This window comes from Anguilla anguilla, chromosome 9, assembly GCF_013347855.1.
Source record: "Anguilla anguilla isolate fAngAng1 chromosome 9, fAngAng1.pri, whole genome shotgun sequence".
Classification (NCBI taxonomy): Eukaryota; Metazoa; Chordata; class Actinopteri; order Anguilliformes; family Anguillidae; genus Anguilla; species Anguilla anguilla.
The window spans coordinates 42394047-42413114 of NC_049209.1; the positions used below are offsets into that span (position 1 = coordinate 42394047).

Consider the following 19068-nt stretch of genomic DNA (forward strand, 5'->3'; position numbering starts at 1 on the left):
AGGTGAACGCGCCCGTCCCGATGAAGGCGGGGGCGGTGGAGCAGTACAAGCGGGCCTTCGCCCGGCAGCGGGCGCGGGACCTGGCCCAGCACGCCGACACCCTGCTCTCCAAGGACAAGGAGATCGCCGCCCTGCAGCAGGAGTGCAGGGAGCTGCAGGCCCGGCTCGGCACCGGGAAGGTACCCCGTCCCATCATCCTCCGCTGTCACGTCTAAGGAAACCTTCTTCTTCTTCTATGGTTTTCCTACAGTTTTTCCCATTCCTTACAACTACCACCTGCACTGCCTTTCCAAACTCCACTCAAGTGTGCCAGTGGCTGCAGTCACCATTTCCTGTCATTACCTGGAATGGTGCTGTCGTTAGTACCAATCAGCTGCACCCATATGCACAGCAGGAGCATTATCATCAAATGTGGTGTACAATAAAAATGTTGAAGACCGTTATCTGGAGATGAAACGGGTTGCGGGTTCAAATTCCAGGCGGGGCACCTCTTGGGTTCACTTGATCGTGTCGCTCAAATTGAATTGCTCCAGTAAACATCTAGCCGTATGTATGGACAGGGCACAAAATCTGAGCTCCCCTGAATAGCTATGTCTGCTATGCAAATTAACTGATGATTGGACTCGGTGTTTCTTATTCGTTGCTTGCTTAGACTGGCTGTTTGTGAAGATGCGTTTCTGCGTGCACCAGTCAGCCCTCATTAAGTGCCTAATCACCAGACTAATCGGAAACTTGGTGAACTTTCCAATTGCGCTTTTCCTTTTGTAATTAGCGAATGCCACATTCTTGTCTCGGATCCAAATTTAGGTGTTGCTCATCTCATCAAGCGCTCACCCTCTGCCATTCACAACGCTTTGTCCTCTCTCGCCCTCTGCTGGACACACAAGCTACTGCAGCGGTCCCCCCCATTATCGTAATGCCACCGCATTAGCCGCGAGTACCAGGGATTGGCAGCGATTTATTTCAAGCTCAGGCATGCGTTTATTTATTTATTTATTTGTTTGTTTGTTTGTTTATTTGTTAAATCTCATTCGACGTGGATTGGAACATCTGTGGCCGCGGTTACGTAACCGTAGACCGTTTGCCACAGCTGGAGCCCCTCCGGTCCAGCCTGACTCATCGGTGCCGCACGTGGCGCGGCTAAAGACGTAAGCCGCGCGTGACCTCAGCCTCAATGAACGAGGCCCGGTTTCGGCTGCGCGCTTTTACCGCCAAACTGGGAATGCTCTCGCCTCCCGTTATCGACTGCTTTGTGTGTAGTGCTGGCTGACTGGTACGATTTTAAGATGTTATGATATGTAATGTAACCGTATTACTGGTGCCTGTGTGCCTGTGTGCAGAGGTGGAAAATTTAGGTTCGGATCTTAAAAGTCCTCCCCTGTATTTTGTTCCGGTCACCTGGATTTGCTAATTGGCGCACTTCTTCAGTCAGGCGGTACAACTCATTAGTGAAATCAGCTGGTTGAGTTCTCAGGGTGGAAGAAACACTTGGCAGGGCTTTTACTTTCTGACACCTGGACTTTCAGCCTCTGCTTATTAGTGTCTTTCCAATGGAGATGAGATGTCCAACGTATACTTTTGAGAATACATGGACATGTACAGCTGGTATTTCACCAGAGCAGTTCAGAGTGAATGTCTTGCTGGAATTTGACCATTCCATCCACAAATCCAAATACAAAATTCTACTATCTAGACCTACAAACAAAACGTCTCTACATTTTGTTGGTTATAATATGTGATAAATGCTCTAGTAGTACATGTTGTTGTAGTACTGAAGCATTTCATTTCCTGTGACATTATTTAGTCTACTTATTTCCCATGACCAGTGAGTTGCCACCTTATCGAAAATCAGAAGTTAGGCTGTATTTTGTACAGCTGCTCTCCATGTCTCCTAAAAACGAAATGAGTTCAAACGAGCAGAAAGGTAGAATTCACACATTCAACTGGTGTCCACTAGATGGCCAACAAGCATATGCCATTGGAGCTCCTGCAGCTCACGTAGGGGGGTGATCTGGGCCAACTCGCACGCATAATGAAAGCAGCGGATTGGCTCTCAGTTCGGAGTGAGGTCACCGCTCTCTGGAGCAACAGAGACGGCATTGTGTGCGTACATCAGCGTTGCAAATGAGTGGAGTCCGGTCAACTCATTCTGCTCATTTAGCTCCTAATAGATTATTGATCAACAAAGCTCATTGGTAAGCTCCCTGACGTATACACAGAAATGGTCTAAGTCTGCTGTAGTTAACCATTTCCCCTTAAGTCTTTCAAGAGTGGGTTTCTTTGGAATGTTTTTTTCTGTGTTCTAGAACATGGCTTTCAGTTACCAGCAGTGGTTGTTACTGTACATCAGCATTAGAATGTTCTGTTAACATTGTGATCACATATTTGTGATCTTACAGCTCAAAGGGTTAATTATTTACAGACATGCCCAGCAGCAGAACTGCTCTCCGTTCACCACAGTGCAGTAGTACACCCCCCCCCCCCCCCAGCTCCAGATGAGGCAGCTGCGTGTCCATGATTGGCCAGTTTAATTGGGTGGTTTGATGTGAGAGGGATCTTTAATAGGTCCCGAAGATACTGCATGTAAAACCCTGAGGCCATTGAATGCTCTATATTGATGTATTGACATATGTTGGGGGTGGCAAAACAGCCCATTCCAATGCTTAGACCAGGAGCTTTAGTGGTAATTACATTCATAGTTATCTGCTGTTCAAAAATGAAGATGCAGATGTGAATAATTTCAATCAAATGCTTATTAAATTTTGAAAGTGAATCCCACTTATGTTCAGTGTCAGTTTTTGTTGTTCTATGTGTGCGGTGGGGGAGCCATTATAACTACTACTAGATGCAGATGTGTCTGTGCTGAATGATCCTAAAAATCTGATTCGCCTGTCCATCCATTGGTCTGTAGTCTTTGGCTCAGTGCACTAAAAACCTACTTTGGCTAATACCATACAGCGTATAGCTATAGATAATTTTACATTTTCTCGTCTGTCACAAATGATGTCTTTGGTGTGGTAATGTACCATTTTAAAGTTTATTGGGGAAGTTGTGGAGCTTTTCTGTCTACACAGACAGAAACTCCCAGAATTAAAACCAGCCTCCTTTATTTTTATCCTTACCACTTTCCCATGCTAATGAGATGCCCTATTTTTATTTTTTCTTTAACACGCGCTCAAACTTACAGTAAGGCTAGACAACCATTTTCTCTGAGCCAATAATAAAAACATAAATATTTAACAGCTCGGGGAAGGCGCTTGTAATCTCACATCAAAGGCAGGTTGGAGGACTGAACAAGGGCAGGTTATGATGGAGCTCCTGGCTGCACTGCACACAGTAGGAACCCGTGTTCAGCAGTTGTCTACGATCATGAAAATGCACTTCTTGTACGTCGCTTTGGATAAAAGCGTCTGCCAAATGAATGTAATGTAATGTAATGTAATGAATGGTGCAGTACCATAGAGTTTGGGTTGTAATTATATGACAGGGGAAAGCTTTAAGGCTGCAGGCACACTTGCATTGTTTGTGGAAAGGGGTCTCTGCATTTTGTCTATGGTGCCACAGTTTTGGTGTTCTGGGGTATCCCCCCATCCCCGCCTCTCCATGACTCCCATGTGGTCCTCTCGCCCTCCACAGGGTTCCCCCAGCCCCTCCGGGGTCCCGGAGTTCGAGCGCCTCCTGCGGGAGTCCCAGAAGGAGGTGCTGAGGCTGCAGAGGCAGCTGTCCGTGTCGTCCTGCAGAGAGCCGTCCGTCGCCAGGAGCGACAAGGACAAGGTGTGTCCCAGCTCTGCTCTTCACTCACCCCCACACGGCACGGCACACACACACACACACACGCACACGCACATAAACACACACGCACGCACAATCACACACACATGCACACGCACACTCACACACACACACGCACACGCACATAAACACACACACACACACACGCACATAAACACACACACACACACACACACACACACACATACACACACGCGCGCACACACACACACACACACACACACACACAAACACACACACGCACAATCACGCACGCGCACGCACGCACACACACACACACAATCACACACACATACATACACACACGCACACACACACATGCACAATCACACACGCGCACACACACACACACACACACACTTGCACATGCACACGCACATGGACACGCACACTCACACACACATGCATACACACACACACACATACACACACACACACAGACACACATGCGCACATACGCGCACACACCCACGCACACATGCACACATGTACACACACGCACGCACGCACACACACACACTGTCCTCTCTTATCTCCACAGGCCACACAGGCTTATTGCTGACAAACCCAGTCTCTTCCTTTCAGAGTTTTCTCCACACAAAGCTCCTGAGCTTTCAGCAGTGTATAGGGACCGTTACGATGCACTCTCACGTGCTGCACAACCCAGGATGCTCTGTGGTCCCCAGGGAGGATAATTGGGATTCAGTCGGGAATTCCAGCAGGACAGTTTTATCCCAGTAATTGTCCTCAGTGACCGCAGAATAAGAACTGGTGACCGTGTGGCCGCCAAAGAGAATCGGCGGGGACGGAACAGGTCGTTTTTTTTCACACGAGGGGACAGCTGGAGGATTATCGATATGGAATTTGGTTCTGTGCATCAGGAAGCTTAGTGTATGTTTACGTTGGCGCGGACAATGTTTTACAGCGTTATATAATCACACACTGCCTATGCAAGTAAGCTGTTACAAGGCGTAATGAGATGACTCCTGCTCCAGGACTTTGGCTGTTAAAGGAGGCGTAAGGAGTTTAGCATCTCCCCGTTAGCTGCAACCTGCGCGGTGTTTTCTTGCTACACGGTCGTCGCTAATATAATTTGGAGCAGTCGCGTATACAGTTCAAAAGTGCCTTCTTTCGTGACTTACAGTGTGCATTTCTTTGGGAAAATTGGCCCTTTTTTCTGTTAAAACAGTGAGTCGCTCGGAAGCTTAGCGGCCTGGCCGGTAATCTGTCGTTTGTGAGGGCGGCGCAGGCGTGCTGAGAGGGGGGGGGCCGTGTCGTATGCGTGCTAATCCCCTCTGACAGCGGAATGGTACAGCCCGGTAAATCCTCTCTCAGTTGCCGTGGCAGCAGCAGCGAGAAGGGTTCGTACGGTAGCTGAGACTTAGGCCGCACCGAAGACTTTTCTAGCACTCCTGCTGTGGATTACGGGGGGCCCGGGAAAAAGTCTTCACGTTGCCACGAATCGCGGGACAGGGGTAGGTCACTTTCCTTCCGCCGCGTTGGGGTCTGTGATTCGGTGCTGTGTGCGGTTTCGTGTCGTGCTCGCTGTCAAAACCCCACGTTAAGCATGCTTTTCAAGCAAGATATCAGTGCAAACAAAAGCGAACTGAAACAGTGCAGTTCAAGAATCATGTGCCGTGTAAGTTTTCTGCCAAAACTGACGGGAGGTGTAATTGAACCAGACAGCAGAAAGCAGTCACAGCTATGAGGTTATTCAGGCTCCAGTGTGTCCGCGTTCGCTCCTTATCCAGTTCGTACATCCTGTATGTACGGGGACGTCCGGGTCACTGCAATAACGTGGACGTCCTGTACGTACAGGATTTTTTTTTTAACTGGATTCAGACTAGATAGTTTGAGTTTGGTGGTTACCAGAACTGACCTCTGTGCTGTTGAAGTGCATTTTAGCTAAACCCTGATGTTCTGACCTGTGCTCGCTGGCTGAGTACAGTGTGTTCAGGTTGTGCAGCTGCCAAAAGGACAGGGCCTGGCAGAGTGACAGCATCAGGCACACACCGTCTGTCTGTCTGTCTGTCTGTCACAGACAGAGGAATTCTGCAGACTAGTTTGACGGCAGGAGACTGTGGCTCTGCTGTTTGATGCTGCGGCATCGATATGCATTAAAAAAAACCACACAGCCGGGCCAATCCACTAAGGTGCTTTTAAAAGAAGTGATCCAGTTACCCGCTTCAGCAGCGCACGGGGATTACCGCAATGTGCTTACGGCGTTCGCCGCCCGCTCGGGGACCCGTGTTAGCCTGCGCCGTCCGGTGAGTGCCGGACCGTGGCCCCGGGACGCGCACCGTACCCCTGCCCCCCACCGCACCTGGGCAGGACGCCCCAGCGCGTGTCACCGGGGCAGGAGAAGTCAGGCTGGTTTGCGGTGCGTGGGCCCTGGGGGGGAGGGGTGGGGGGCCCGGTTCTGTAATACGGGCTGTGTGAGGGAACCAGGCCCAGCAAAGCTCGGGCCCCTCGGCCATCACTTTCACCTGCACGGTACAGTCCGAAAAACAGCTCCCGTCCTCTCAAACCAGAGGCCCGTATGAGCTCGTCACCTCTGGGGCTGCCCCCCTCGCCAGCTGAGGACGACCCCTCCAAACCCACCCCCCAGGATCATGGTTCGCTGATGCGGTGGGGGCGGGGGGACGCTGCTGGGCTGGGGGTTTAGCCTTTGAGTGTAGCAATAAGATCAGTGCAAGGGGCGGGGTTGAAGGTGATATTTTTAAACTCTGCAGCGAGGGGCGCTGGCTTACCCGAGCGAACCCTCACAGGTGACAAGCCCCGCCCCCCGCTGACCTCTTCATCTCGTTACTGGGCCGTGACCCGGGGGGCATAGCGCCGAAAATAGAACCACACAACTCTTAACCGTGTGAGCCTAAGAGGAAGGAGATGTGATCCTGCTCCCACGCTAGGCGCTAATGCCCTTACAGGTGTCAGGTCAGCACTCTCAGCCCCTCTAATGGGGCAGTCAATGGCAGAGCTGGATTGTGCTGACTGGACATCTTTCTGGATGGAAAAGTGAAAGAGTGAAAGAGATGGGGGAGGGATGGAGTTAAATTCACAGCTGTCTGTGGGATAGGATTTTAAGTTTTAATTTGTCTTTATATTTGTGGATGTGTATATACTATACACTAATGTGCAGTTTTGTTAGCCTTTACGTTCTATACTCTTGACACGTAAGGAAACTGGACCTGTAAATACAACTTCATAAGTAAAGGAACATGTACTGAATTAATAGCTAATGTATCTACCCTATTGCATCATACCCCAAGGTATGAACACTTAGTGACACTTTCACCTCATTACACTCTTCTAAGACCTTGCAGAGTTGCTTGGTTAAAGGCCCTTACAACTTTTCTAACGTATAAAGTTTTCATGTTCTAATGGAGCAGTGCAGGAACATTTAAAATGTCCCTGACCATTCCCACAGCAGGGTACAATCTAGAATGTTCTTTAAGTACACTTGATGAGCTTATGCAGATCATTCTGGGGTCTGAAGTTGTAAATAAGCTCTTACTCCTGTACAAAAAAGTATAATTTTGTTTCAGGGTATTCATTAAAACCAGACTGTTGCATCCCCTGCAGGAAATGTTGTGAATTTCCCCAAATAAGGTGGTGATTATTTTTTTTTAGGCACGCTAATGTGAAAAACTAATTCAGTATCTACCTCATCACACCTCCCCTAAAGAGCATGTTCCCCTCCTGTTAGTCTCGCTATCAATATGATCAGCAAGCGGATGATGTGATTGGTGCGTCTCTCCCTCCCGCCCCTCCCAGGCGGCACCGGAGACCCCTTCGCCTGCGGTGGATGAAGCCCCAGCCCGGAGCGAGGAGGCTCGGGGTGAGGAGGAGGAGAAGGAGGAGCAGGGGGCGCCAGTGAGCCCGGAGCCCGCAGTCTGCCTCCCCAGCGCGGACCAGTCTGAGGAGCAGCGGCTGCAGCTGCTGGTGAGAGCTCCTCCCCCTTCTCAGCTGTCACTCAAATCAACTCCACTCCGTTACTCACCACAGAGCCGGCCCTCGGGCCCCGAGCACTGCGCTAAGAGGGGCGGGGCCACCGTGTCGCTGAGGTCACTGGGTGCGGTTTCTGCTGAATTCTCCAGTGCCTCCTCAAACATTTGAGAGGAATCTATAAACCCTCTGACTTACATCTCCGTAACGTTGTGTTGAACCATTCAGTAAATATGTGTGCGATTTAACAAAATTGCTATTGTGTAGTCATGTATTCACCAGGTCAGGTATAGCCTGTATCATGTGAATACCACAGCTGGCCACATCCCCCTCCACTGGCTGTTCACCTGGGGAAAACCCTGCTTGTGCATAGATCTGGATCTAGAGACCTAGAACACAAGTGAATAATGGTTTCAAGATGCCCAACTGTGGATATTGTTTATTGGCATGAGGCAACTTTCTAAGAATGAAGGCCTGGTAACTTCAGCAGAACTGCCATGCTGCATTTAGTAATCTCAGTCATGCTCGAGCAGAAATTAACACGGCCAGTATTAAAGCACGCACAGTAACGGTCGTTAAATTAGTTAAACTGAGCTATTTTGAATACCGTGCGATTATTATAATCACTTGGACGTATCTGGAGTTTGCCAAATACATACTGTCTCTGGATTGCATGAACAGAAGTCGACAATAACACTTGTGCTGATTATTGCCCTGCAGTCACAGCGTATTGAGCCTCAGTGCTGCAGCCACCACACACCTGCAGGATTTAGGCAGCGGTCAGCTTTTAATTATCGATATTGCTCTTTCTGTTTCGCTCGGGAAACGCCGGCCCCTTCTAATCCGATTCCGGTCCGCAATTAGCCACTCTTCGGCACTGCATCCATATTCCAGTAATACCGTCTGTCGTTGTTTTCCGCATCTAAGCACCCCGAAATAAGCAGATTTTTTCCCTCTTTGCTCAACTGCGTAAGCTGCGTTTAGAATAATTAAAGGGTGTTAAGCTTTGTAATACCTTTGCTGGTGCCCTATCAAAAGGTCAGGACGAAAATTGATTTACCTTTTCAAACCAGACGAATTGAACTGTAGAATTTGACGTGCGAAGAGCAAACAGTCTCTCGCTGTGGTAGCCAGTCTCTGACGTCATAGTTAATTTTATATTAATGTAAATAATTAAAGGTAATGAGAGGTTCTTATTTTAGTGCCGCGCTGTTTTCCAGGAAAGCGAGCTGTGCAAGAAGAGGAAAGAATGCGAGAACCTTGAGCACGAAGCAAGGAAACGGCAGAAGAGATGTCTGGATTTGGTAAGACGTCCTCTCTGCTGGAATATGAGAGACATCCTCCACTCTGGGCGCAGAATTGATCCCCTGCATGGCTTTTCACCTTTGTGGTTTGCTTCAGTGTGCCAGAATACGAGTATTGGATTGGGTTTCACAGAACACATAACTATTCAATAAGAAATGATAAAGCCTTAACAAAATCCATTTGGTAATAGGCAGTTGTATTAAGTTTCTAAACAAATGAGTCACAGTACGTAATTTTACCAATGTTTTCACAAGTAATCGACCTAATTTTTCCGGTTGCCAGATTTAGTTGTGCGCTCGTTGATGTCCATCGACTGCAGAATGTGAACTTTTTTGGCCCCTAAACTAAGCGCCTGGCGTGGTGTTGTGAGGCCTGGAGCCCCCCGTGCTGACTGGGGCTGTTTGTCCCCTGACAGGAGAGCCGGCTGGAGGACGAGCAGGGCAGGAATGAGCGATTAGAGGAGGAGGCCGACCGTCTGAGGGGGAAGGCACAGCTGCTCGACCAGGTGAGGCTGCTCCGCCCTGAAGAGACGCTCCCCTGTCTGAACGCACGGTGTATAAATGCTGTGTTCCCGATCACTGTTAGGATCTTCATCTTTGTTTGTGGACCTGATAACCTTCCTGGTCGGTGGAAACTGACAGCTTTTTAAAAAATTTTTTTTTAGTCTTGAGTGTTTGGAAATAGCTGTGTCAAGTATTTGCTGGAATGTGCTATGCTTTAAGTATACATTTGGGAAGGGATTTGCCACGTAAAGAAACTGGTGTATAGAATTGCTGTTTGTGTGTATGTGTGTGCGTGTAGCATGTGTGCACGTGAGTATGTGTGCGTGCGTGTGTTAGTGCAGTCAATGGTGTGTTCCTGTTCCTCCTAGTAGTAACTGACACCAACTCCCCCCTCCCCCCCCCCCCCCCCAAATCCCCTCACCCCCAGGTCCAGGTTGAGAATGAGGTGCTGAGGGACGACCTCTCTGACGTGACCGCTCAACGCAATTCAGTGCTCGAGGAGAACCAGAGACTCCGCGCCAAACTGGAGAACCTAGAGCAGGTCCTAAAGGTACGCGCTGGCTCCTCCCTGGCCTGGGTGTCCAGTGGTGTCACCTGTGCGTGACGCTTCGTCTGCTTGTGTTTCACTGTGCTGTAATGGTCCGCTGTGCTTCATAATACTGTACTGTCGTCAGCTTCGATTATAATCAGCTTTTGTACTGGCCGATACAGGAGTCATTAATGAAGCCTGCTGTTGTGAAATGTTTGGTGCATCCGTCGAAAATGCTGAAAATGTTGTCAATTTCAAAGTAGCTGTCGGCGTATTACATATGATTTACATTTTTCTTGTATGCCCTTCTCTGTCTCTCTCTCTCCCACATTTTCTTTTTCACTCTCTCTCTCATCACTCTGTTTCCTTCTCTCCCTCCCTCTCACTCTCATTCCTTCTCTCTCTTTCTCTCATTCACTCTCTCTCTCTCTCTCTCTCTCTGTCTCTCTCTCTCCCTCCCTCTATCTCTCTTCCCCTCTCTCTCCCTCCCTCTGTCTCTCCCCTTCTCCCTAACACTTGCCCTACCTCCCTCTCCCTCTCTCTCTCCCTCTGTACCCCTCTCTCTCTCAGCATATGCGAGAGGTAGCTGAGAGAAGGCAGCAGTTGGAACTGGAACATGAGCAGGCTCTGGCTATCCTCAAATTCAAGCAGGATGAGATCAAGCGGCTGCAGCGGGTGAGCCCTCCGTCCTGCCACCTCTCTTCCCCAGCAGGGGGCTCTTCCCCAGCAGGGCACTGCGGGGAAGGGTGCGGAGAGCATTAAGAACATTCAGATCCAGCAGGACTGTGGGAAAACTCTGCCCTTACTCAACATGGCAGGCCCTTACTCAAAATGGCCACCTTTTGTGCTTCAACAGGCCCAGTTTTTTGCCAAGAGGGAACATGAGGGGGTTGTGCAGATGCTGGAGGTGAGTTGAGTTGAGCTCTTTTCCGTGGAATGTAGATGGCGTTTTCCAGTGAGTGTACTACTTAGCTGGAGCAGTCTGAGAGAAACTGATAGGCCCAAAGGCTCCAACAGGGCCTCTGTGAAGGAGCTGGAGATCCATCCGGACAGGCAGTGTGACTACACAGCGGCGCTACCGATTGGAATCACATGTGCTCGGGGACCACCCTCACTGATGACAGGGTGTGCGTGCGTACGTGTGTGTGTGTGTGCCTGTGTGCGTGTGTGTGCGCGTGTGTGCGTGTGTGCGTGTGTGTGTGCGTGCACCATTGTCTCCACTAAATGGCAGGCTTTTCTTTGATACCACCCTTGCTGTTGAGTCTGTAAGCGTGTGTCTTTGTCAGTTTCTACGAAAATGCAGACTGTACTTTGACACCACCCTCGCTGATGAGCCTGTGTGTGTGTCATTGTCTGTCTTTACAAAATGGCTGTTCTTCAATACCACCCTCAGTGATGAAAGTGTGTATGTGTGTGCCTGTCATTATCCCCACTGAACAGCGGACTTCCTTTGTTGTTATATTTGCCATTCTCTTTAAGTGTTCCTTTTTGTGCTTTTAAACAGCCTTTCAGTATTGAACCCTCACATGAAAACTCCCATTGTTTTCTTTGTCAAACACGTCTCTCTGGTTACCTCTTCTGCGTCCGCTGAGCGGAAATGCTTTATTATGAGACCGGAATAAGCCAACACTGCTTTGTGTTGGCATTTCCGTCATGCTACAGTTGCTATTTAAATAAGGGCATCCCTATCACACCCATTTCCCTTGGGTGTAAATGTACATTTAATACCATTGTGTAAATATGGCTACTGGGTTACAAAGTTGATTGGCAGAACGAATTGGTTATATACAAGGCAAAAAAATGAGTTAGAAATGTTGCATTGACGCTTGGATGTTAATGTTGCTTTTCTACTGTGAAGGATCCTTACAGGTTTGTGCACACGGCAGTAACGCAGTGAAAGCTGTGTTGGGACACTCCGCTGTGTTAATTGCCTCTGCCTGAACCGGCGCATAAGTGCTGTCCTGTGTTTGTATCCCCTCCGCATTCTTTCAGCCGGGTAAATGAAGTGTGTGTTTCGTTGTAGGAGTTGACCCAGCTAGTGTTGCAGAGAGAGCTGGTACAGTACAGCGCCTCCCCTTCTGTTTGGACTCCCTCCCTCCCTCCCTCTCTCTCTCTCTCGCTCTCTCTCTAAACCTGCATCATTAAAATGCCTCTCTTCCTCCAGGGGGCTCTGTGTCTCTAGCAATGTGCTCCCGAGGCCGAACTGAGCGCGCCCAGAAGCCAGAGCGGCGCGTTCAGCAGACTAGACTTGTTTTTGACTGTTCGTTTTCAGAACGAACTCACAAATAACAGAAAATGGCCTTTTGTAGTTTCAGTAAAATGGCCTGTATTACCCTCAATCAGTCAAAAATGCAGAAAAAAATTATTAAAGTGCTACAATGTTCTGCTTTTAGATCTATTCTCATGGCTTTCTTAAAAAAAAAAAAAAAGGCAGCAGCTGTTCCCACCAAGCCAAGCCCCGAGTGTTAGCAGGTTGAGGCTCCGGTCGCTTACATTCCGCTACGTTGCAGTCGGTTAGCGGCCGCTCTCATCCAGAACGACGCGCTCAGCGCGCGCGTGTGTACGTGTGCGTGCGTGCGTGTGTAGCGGCAGCGCTAGGGGAAGGTGCTCTCACGCTAACCCCCCCGGCGCACACGTGCGGAGGTGAGGAGCCCGGGGCGCGCGGTCATGTGCGCCGAGCGGCGCGGCCGCTAGCAGCGGTGCGCTCATGCAGGTCTCGCCTCGCGGCGTGGGCGCTCTTCGACCGCAAGGGCACGGGAAGCGGAGGGAGGGGGGCGGGGGAGGGGGGGCGGGGCCTGGAGGACGCTGGCATTTTTTTGACGCGACTTGACATTTTATAACCCCAGAGTTCGATTGCGGTGTTTGATCTATTAACCTGTTTTTTTTCCCCCTCCTCCTCCTCCTCCTCCTCCTCCTCAGCTTGGAATGTTATATGCATGCACTCACAGTTTTTTCCCGCCTTTTTTTTTTTGTATGTGTTTCTTTTGTTTTTTTTTTGTGGTTGCTTCGTTTCTGCTGCTAACCAGAATACGCTGGACTGCATGCAGGTATCGGCCACGCTCGACATCCTGTTGTTCGTGCCTACCCTTCCCCTGCAGAGTAAACCCCACGCCTTCAGACAGACTTTAGGAGAAAACAAACCCTGCTTGCCGAGACGGCTGGCTGCGAGTGGCGGTGACGTGGCACGAGAGGAAATACATTGAAAGGCAGCAGTTGTGGCTGAGCGGTGCTTTCCTTTCGGGGAAAATGGCCGCCCCGTCTGCGTTTATTCGCGTTTAGTCGCAGAGCACAGAGTCCCGGTGGTTTTGCGGCGCGGCGTGCGACGCCTTCACGGCGGGGCCGAGGCGTGCCGTGGCGTAGCGGGCTTCGGGGCGACGCGTATTCGTCGTAATAATAATCCCCCGTCGTCGACAGCGACCTCCTTCACATCTGCCGGCGCGTCGGGGCGATTAAGGGCGACGAACGGCTAGCCCGGGGCGGCTTGCCGGGCCGCGGATTAGCGGCTCGACGTACGCGGCGACGCGCCACCGTAGCGCGCGGTTCGAGCGCCGCCGCCGCCGCCGCCGCGCGGGAAACTTCCCCATCGCCGGGGTCCGCGCATCCTGCGGCCTGCGGTCTCTGTCCCCCACCGCCGTGTGATCTGTGGAGGAGAAGCGTACTCCACAGATAACACGGGAACCAGCAGGGGGAAGGTAGCGACAGAGAGCGTGTGCTGTTCTGTTCAGCGCAAGGGGGGGTGGGGGAGGGGGAGGGTTCCATCTAAACGCCATAGGGCTCTGTGCTCAAGTTTGACCAGTGAGCATAGTACAGCTGCGTTTCAGTCCCCCTTTCCCGAGCCGCTCCCTCTATTCTCCTGTGAACAGAAGGCAGGCCGGCCCCTGAGGTGACACACACACACACAGCAGAGATATAGCAGTGACAACCACAGGCATGGATATAGATGCAGTCGGGTCGGGTTGAGGCCTGCTCTTTCCACCTGAGCTCTGTCTGAGGTCGTTTCCATAGTTGCCGAGCGCGTGACCCGGCAGCAGACAGAAGCATCTCCTAACGTCTGGCAGGTCATAGGTGTGACATAGGTCTTAGCGATGCGTATCAGTCAATCAGTCCGCCCGGGCCTCGCAGGCCAACAGTCGCGGCTTTTGTTTTTAAAATAGCGCCGTTTCCCGTCGAAGGCAGTTCAAATAGCGGCAGTTCGGGGAAACGAAGATCCCGTGAGATCAGCGTTTAGGTTTCGGGTTGACGGCGGTTCGCGGCCGCCGGGGTGCGAACGCGCCCAGTGCCGTTTTAAACCCCGTCGCTCTCATTAGCGCTCGAACCCGGGCCTCGGCAGGATAGGTGAAAAGGGTTCGAACAGGAAACGGTCTTTCGCGCGCGCCGAGAGCTTGGGTGTTGTAAAACGGTTGGTCTGCGCGGCCTGCCTCCGTCGGCTCGTCAGGAAGTTACAGTTCGTCAGCGTCAGAAACAGGAAGTGAAACCAGGCGCCATTTATAGGCACGTATTCACGGCTGCCTTTACACCCCATGGACAGCCCGTTTTTTTAAAGCTAAAAGAGCGCAAGGTGCAAGTGTGCAGCCCATAACCAAAGCAGTCAATGGCTTCTAAATGCCTGAAGGCACCAAGTTTGCAGCTTCTTTCTGTAGGTCCTATTTTGTGCTCCTGTTCCCTCCCTCCCGCCCTATACAACTGTGAAGTTCAGTTACATTTAACTCCCTTTTCCAGTTTGTTGTAGCATTTTGTTTTGTGCATTTTGTCCAGTGGTCTAGTTATGCAGTTTAGTGCTTTTACTGGTTTAGTTATGCAGTCAACTGATATGGTAAAATAATGGTTGAATTAAATTTTAATTATTAAAGGTGTTTAACCGAGCTGAGGCTATTATTGAGTGCTATTCTGGATTCTTAATATACACGCCCTTGAAATGTGCTCGCAGTTGAATTGCATTCACAATAAGTAGGCCACCTGGTTCAGTGCTTCGAGCTGTCATTGAAAGGAGAAGTGAGTGACTCTGTCCCCTGCCCCCGTTGACCCCCCTCCCCCCCCCACAGTCGAAGGTGCGAGACCTGGAGGAGAAATGCAGAAGCCAGAGCGAGCAGTTCGGCCTGCTCTCCCAGGAGCTGGAGAGGTTCCGCCTGCAGACCGGCAAGATGGACGCAGGCAGCAGCTCCACGCTACCCAATCCGGGCCTCTCCCACCTGACCAATGGGATCGGGCTGGGCGGGGAGAGAGGTAGGCCCCGCCCCCCTCAGGCTAGAGTCTCAGTGAACAAGGACTGTGCCATTAGGTTGTCTGTTTGTAGAGCACCTAGATGTTATTTTTACAGGGAGGTGCAGCCCTTTCATAGCAAACTGTGTACATTATGCTACGTATATTAGATAAGAATGCCCTTCATATGAACTGGAGACTGATTTCGGTGTGTGTGTGTGCTTGTGTATACTGAGCAGCCATTTAGCTGCAACACAAAACAATTGTCACTGCTTTTTTGGATGGCATATTTGCTAATTATTCTTGTTTGTAACCCGTCCTTTTGCTGGTGATGGTAGGAAAAAAAACCCATAGAATTCTTATCAGATTTCATTTCTGAATTTACGCACTGTGGGAAGACAACAAAGGAAGCCGTCTCTAATTGGAATGTTTAGCCATTACGTGAACTCCTGAAGTTAGCTGTGTTTAGATTCCACCTCACTGCGGCTGTCGACTTGTTCTGCTTGTAGAGTCTCTGAGCTCGTGGGATTTGATCAGTCTGGGGGACGTCGCCTTCTGGAGTCTGGAAGGGAGTGACGGTCCATTTTGCGACCTGTCTCTGCAGGGTATACATTGTGGGTAGTGTAATGAGGAGTGTACCCCTCACACACGGGGTGGGGATTGCTTTCACTCGGCGTTGGTCAGGTGCACTATGGGGGATGCAGGCACGGTCAATAATGGAGAGAACGATTAGCTCTGCTCCGCCACCAGCGATGTTTTCCCACCTCACCATGGTTACTGCATGCACGCACCGGTCACAGAGGTGTCAGACCCCCTCAGTCACGCACTTCCGGAGAGCGTGCGAGTCGTCACGGCGACGGAGCGCCACTTCTGTGCTGCAGAACCGTCTTGCCGCTGGTTACTAGGCGTGTGTGCGTGTGTGTGTGCGTGTGTGTGTGCGTGTGTGCGTGTGTGTGTGTGTGTGTGTGTGTGTGTGTGTGTGTGTGTGTGTGTGGCGAATGGGCTGAGCGGTTTTCACGCTGCCCGTTCGTAACACTGATCCAGGCTCTGATCAGCGGTTACAGCTCAGCCTGCACGGAGAGCAGGAAGGGGGGGGGGGGACTGCCCTGCAACAACACTGCTGCTCATTTTATAATCAGATCTCAGGAATAATAGGTGCAATGGGGAATCGTGGACTACCAATTGGGTTGAATGTGCAAACATTTATCTGCATTTTATTCAGACTGAGATCTGTGGGTATGGGCTGTAGAGGTAATTACAAACCCAGGGCGGTGTCGGCTGTCTGTAGCTAGCGTTAGCACATTTGCCTGTAATGTAAAGCTGTGCTAACTGTATCAGATTACTTAGTGATTCGTTTTAGCTGGGGTTCCCTTGCTGCTGTGAATATGATTTCATTCACGGCATTGGTTTCTTTTCTTACTGCTGAAAGTCAGTGAAATTAAGAGCCCACACACAGTCAATTGAACACCATTAAATATGAAACGTCCTTGCAGCTGGCTGTGATCCTGGTCAGAGCTCTGGTTTGAAAGGAGCTCAGCGATGAGTCATGGTTCACCTCACATAAGCATGGCTGAATGGAAGCACCGATGTGCGTTGTGTTCGCGTTCGAGCCGTAGCTAGCGAACCCCCCCCCCCCCCCCGCGCGCGGGTTGCGTGACCCTCCGCCTCCCCTCCCCGCAGACCTGGGGCCCGTTCCCCGCCCCGCGGCCGCCGCTCACGGGCCGGGCCCGGCGCCGGGCCGGGCCGACCGGTCGCCCGGCACCCGTCACCGAGAGCTGCCGACCATCAGCGCCAAGTCGGGCTCCACCTCCAGCACCCCCAAGTCCGACTCCAAGCACCTCACCCCCAAGTCCGAGTCCCTCCCTCACAGCCCGCGGAAGTCGTCCCCTACGCACGAGGTGAGGAGGAGGAGGAGCTTCAGGGCCCTTACAATTTTATTCCCTTTTCTTGTTGCTGCTGTTGTTCTTGTTGTTTATTTCTGTTGTTGTTGTTGCTGTTGCTGCTGCCGTTGTTGCTGCTGCAGTTGTTGTTGTTGTTGCCATTGCTGCTGTTGTTGCTGTTGCTGTTGCTGTTGCTGCTGCCGCTGCTGCTGTTGTTCCTTGCTTCAGGGCACAGACACATGTCTGGATTACAAAGGTGCAAGCAATCAGACAGACGCAGTGAATTGGCACAAGGACTTGATGGGTTTAAAAACCTCATCGAACAGGCTTATATGTGGGCATTATGCGCAATTACATGAACCAGAGCTGAAATATGGCCGTGCAGCGTGCCCTCAATTTCAGAGACACGGCCTTCCCAAATTAGTTTGGTAAATCTTCACAGAGACCGATAGCAGGACGTGTATTCAGGAACGTCCATTTGACCCTCCCCTGGAGAGCGGTGCACATGAATGAACGTGACCCGAGCGGAGTCAGGTGACCTCTCCTTCCCGGGAGCAGCTTTGTGACACTCACATTTATTACCATAATCCATCGACTGCTGTGGATTATGAAGGTCTGTAGTAGCTGCGAGCGATTATCCCGGAAAAGGTTTCCCGATAACTATAAATAGAGCTTGTGCTTATTGCATGTTAATTTTCGAAGGTATATTTAGAAATGGCCTGTCCCGCGCTCACACTTTTCTTCGGTTGTAGCGTCTGTGCTAGCTTGTTAGCGAGCGGACATTTAGTGTATACAGGCCCAGGGTGAAGATGTAACCAGTGCTAACGCAGCTAAATGCATGGTTGAGGGCGGATGATTGGTTATGCAGTATCTCTCTGAAGCGATGCCGTAATCTTGGCTCTGTGGTTCAGGTCGACACGGCCAGTGAGGTGGAGGAGCTGGACATTGATGTTTCCCCGATTCCGTACCCCGGGAGCAGAGTCGCCGCTAAGCTGCAGGTCTTCATTGCCAGATACAGGTACAAGACCTTCAGGTTACCCTTACAGACTTAATATATTGCAATATATTGCAAATGTGTTCACTTCTTTTTTTTTAATATGAAGATAAATATATAGCTGGACTTTACTTTTTATATTATACTGCAATACCTGAAAGTTTTGCCCATGAGTGTTGCAGTATGTTTTTATTTCAGTGTATTTTCAGTTTGTTGTAATTCCACAAGAATAACTATAGACTATGTTCAGAGGCTCCGTGGCCTCACTTTAAGACCTTTTGTCATCATAGAATAATGTTTGGCTGCTCTATCATGTTTTCTGTTTCTGACTGTGTCCGTGTGCAGCTACAACCCCTACGACGGTCCCAATGACAACCCAGAAGTAGAACTGCCACTCACGGCTGGAGAGTACATCTATGTCTACGGAGATATGGATGACGATGGCTTCTACGAAGGTGATCCCACGTCCCGAACTTCTCGAGCGCCATTTTTTAAACGTGAAAATAAAGCTGTTGCGTTGTGCCCTCATTGAGCTGTGAATGCGGCGTGCGTAAGCGTCCCAGTTTCAGATCGAATCCGAGCACTATGTTCGGTGGCCCCACAGGAGTGGCACATAACTGGCTTCTTGTCACTCAGGGATGTGGGAGGGAGACAGTCAGTAGGGATATGTTGTTCATTACTTGAGCGATTTTGCTGGCCGTCCGGGCGTCCGCGGCTAGCACTCTCTGCGCATACGTATGATTGGGTCTCCTCTGTCCCTCCTCTATGTCAGCGTGGCTAGCAGCTGCAGTGTGAAAAGAAGCAGCTGGCTGGCAGGCACATGTTTCAGAGGAGAACCGCGGTTTCCTTTCACTCTCCCGAGCCAGCAGCAGGGGCCATACATGGGCATGCCTGTGCATAGATTGCGAATTAGACATTCCA

General features: G+C 50.5%; 1 protein-coding gene across 2 annotated transcripts in view; it reads left to right on the top strand.

Annotated features, from left to right (window-relative positions):
* Positions 1-19068, top strand: part of LOC118235929 (peripheral-type benzodiazepine receptor-associated protein 1-like) — a 98731-nt gene that overhangs the window by 61969 nt on the left and 17694 nt on the right. The window contains exons 6-19 of one of the 2 annotated variants that reach the window (XM_035433825.1): positions 3-179; positions 3637-3774; positions 7567-7734; positions 8958-9041; positions 9458-9547; positions 9973-10095; positions 10645-10749; positions 10931-10981; positions 12098-12130; positions 15117-15297; positions 15783-15887; positions 16954-17171; positions 18065-18171; positions 18493-18602. In XM_035433825.1, coding sequence (XP_035289716.1) covers positions 3-179; positions 3637-3774; positions 7567-7734; positions 8958-9041; positions 9458-9547; positions 9973-10095; positions 10645-10749; positions 10931-10981; positions 12098-12130; positions 15117-15297; positions 15783-15887; positions 16954-17171; positions 18065-18171; positions 18493-18602 — 1690 coding nt within the window. The remainder of the gene's footprint in view (positions 1-2; positions 180-3636; positions 3775-7566; positions 7735-8957; positions 9042-9457; positions 9548-9972; positions 10096-10644; positions 10750-10930; positions 10982-12097; positions 12131-15116; positions 15298-15782; positions 15888-16953; positions 17172-18064; positions 18172-18492; positions 18603-19068) is intronic. The other variant, XM_035433826.1, reaches the window with a different exon arrangement.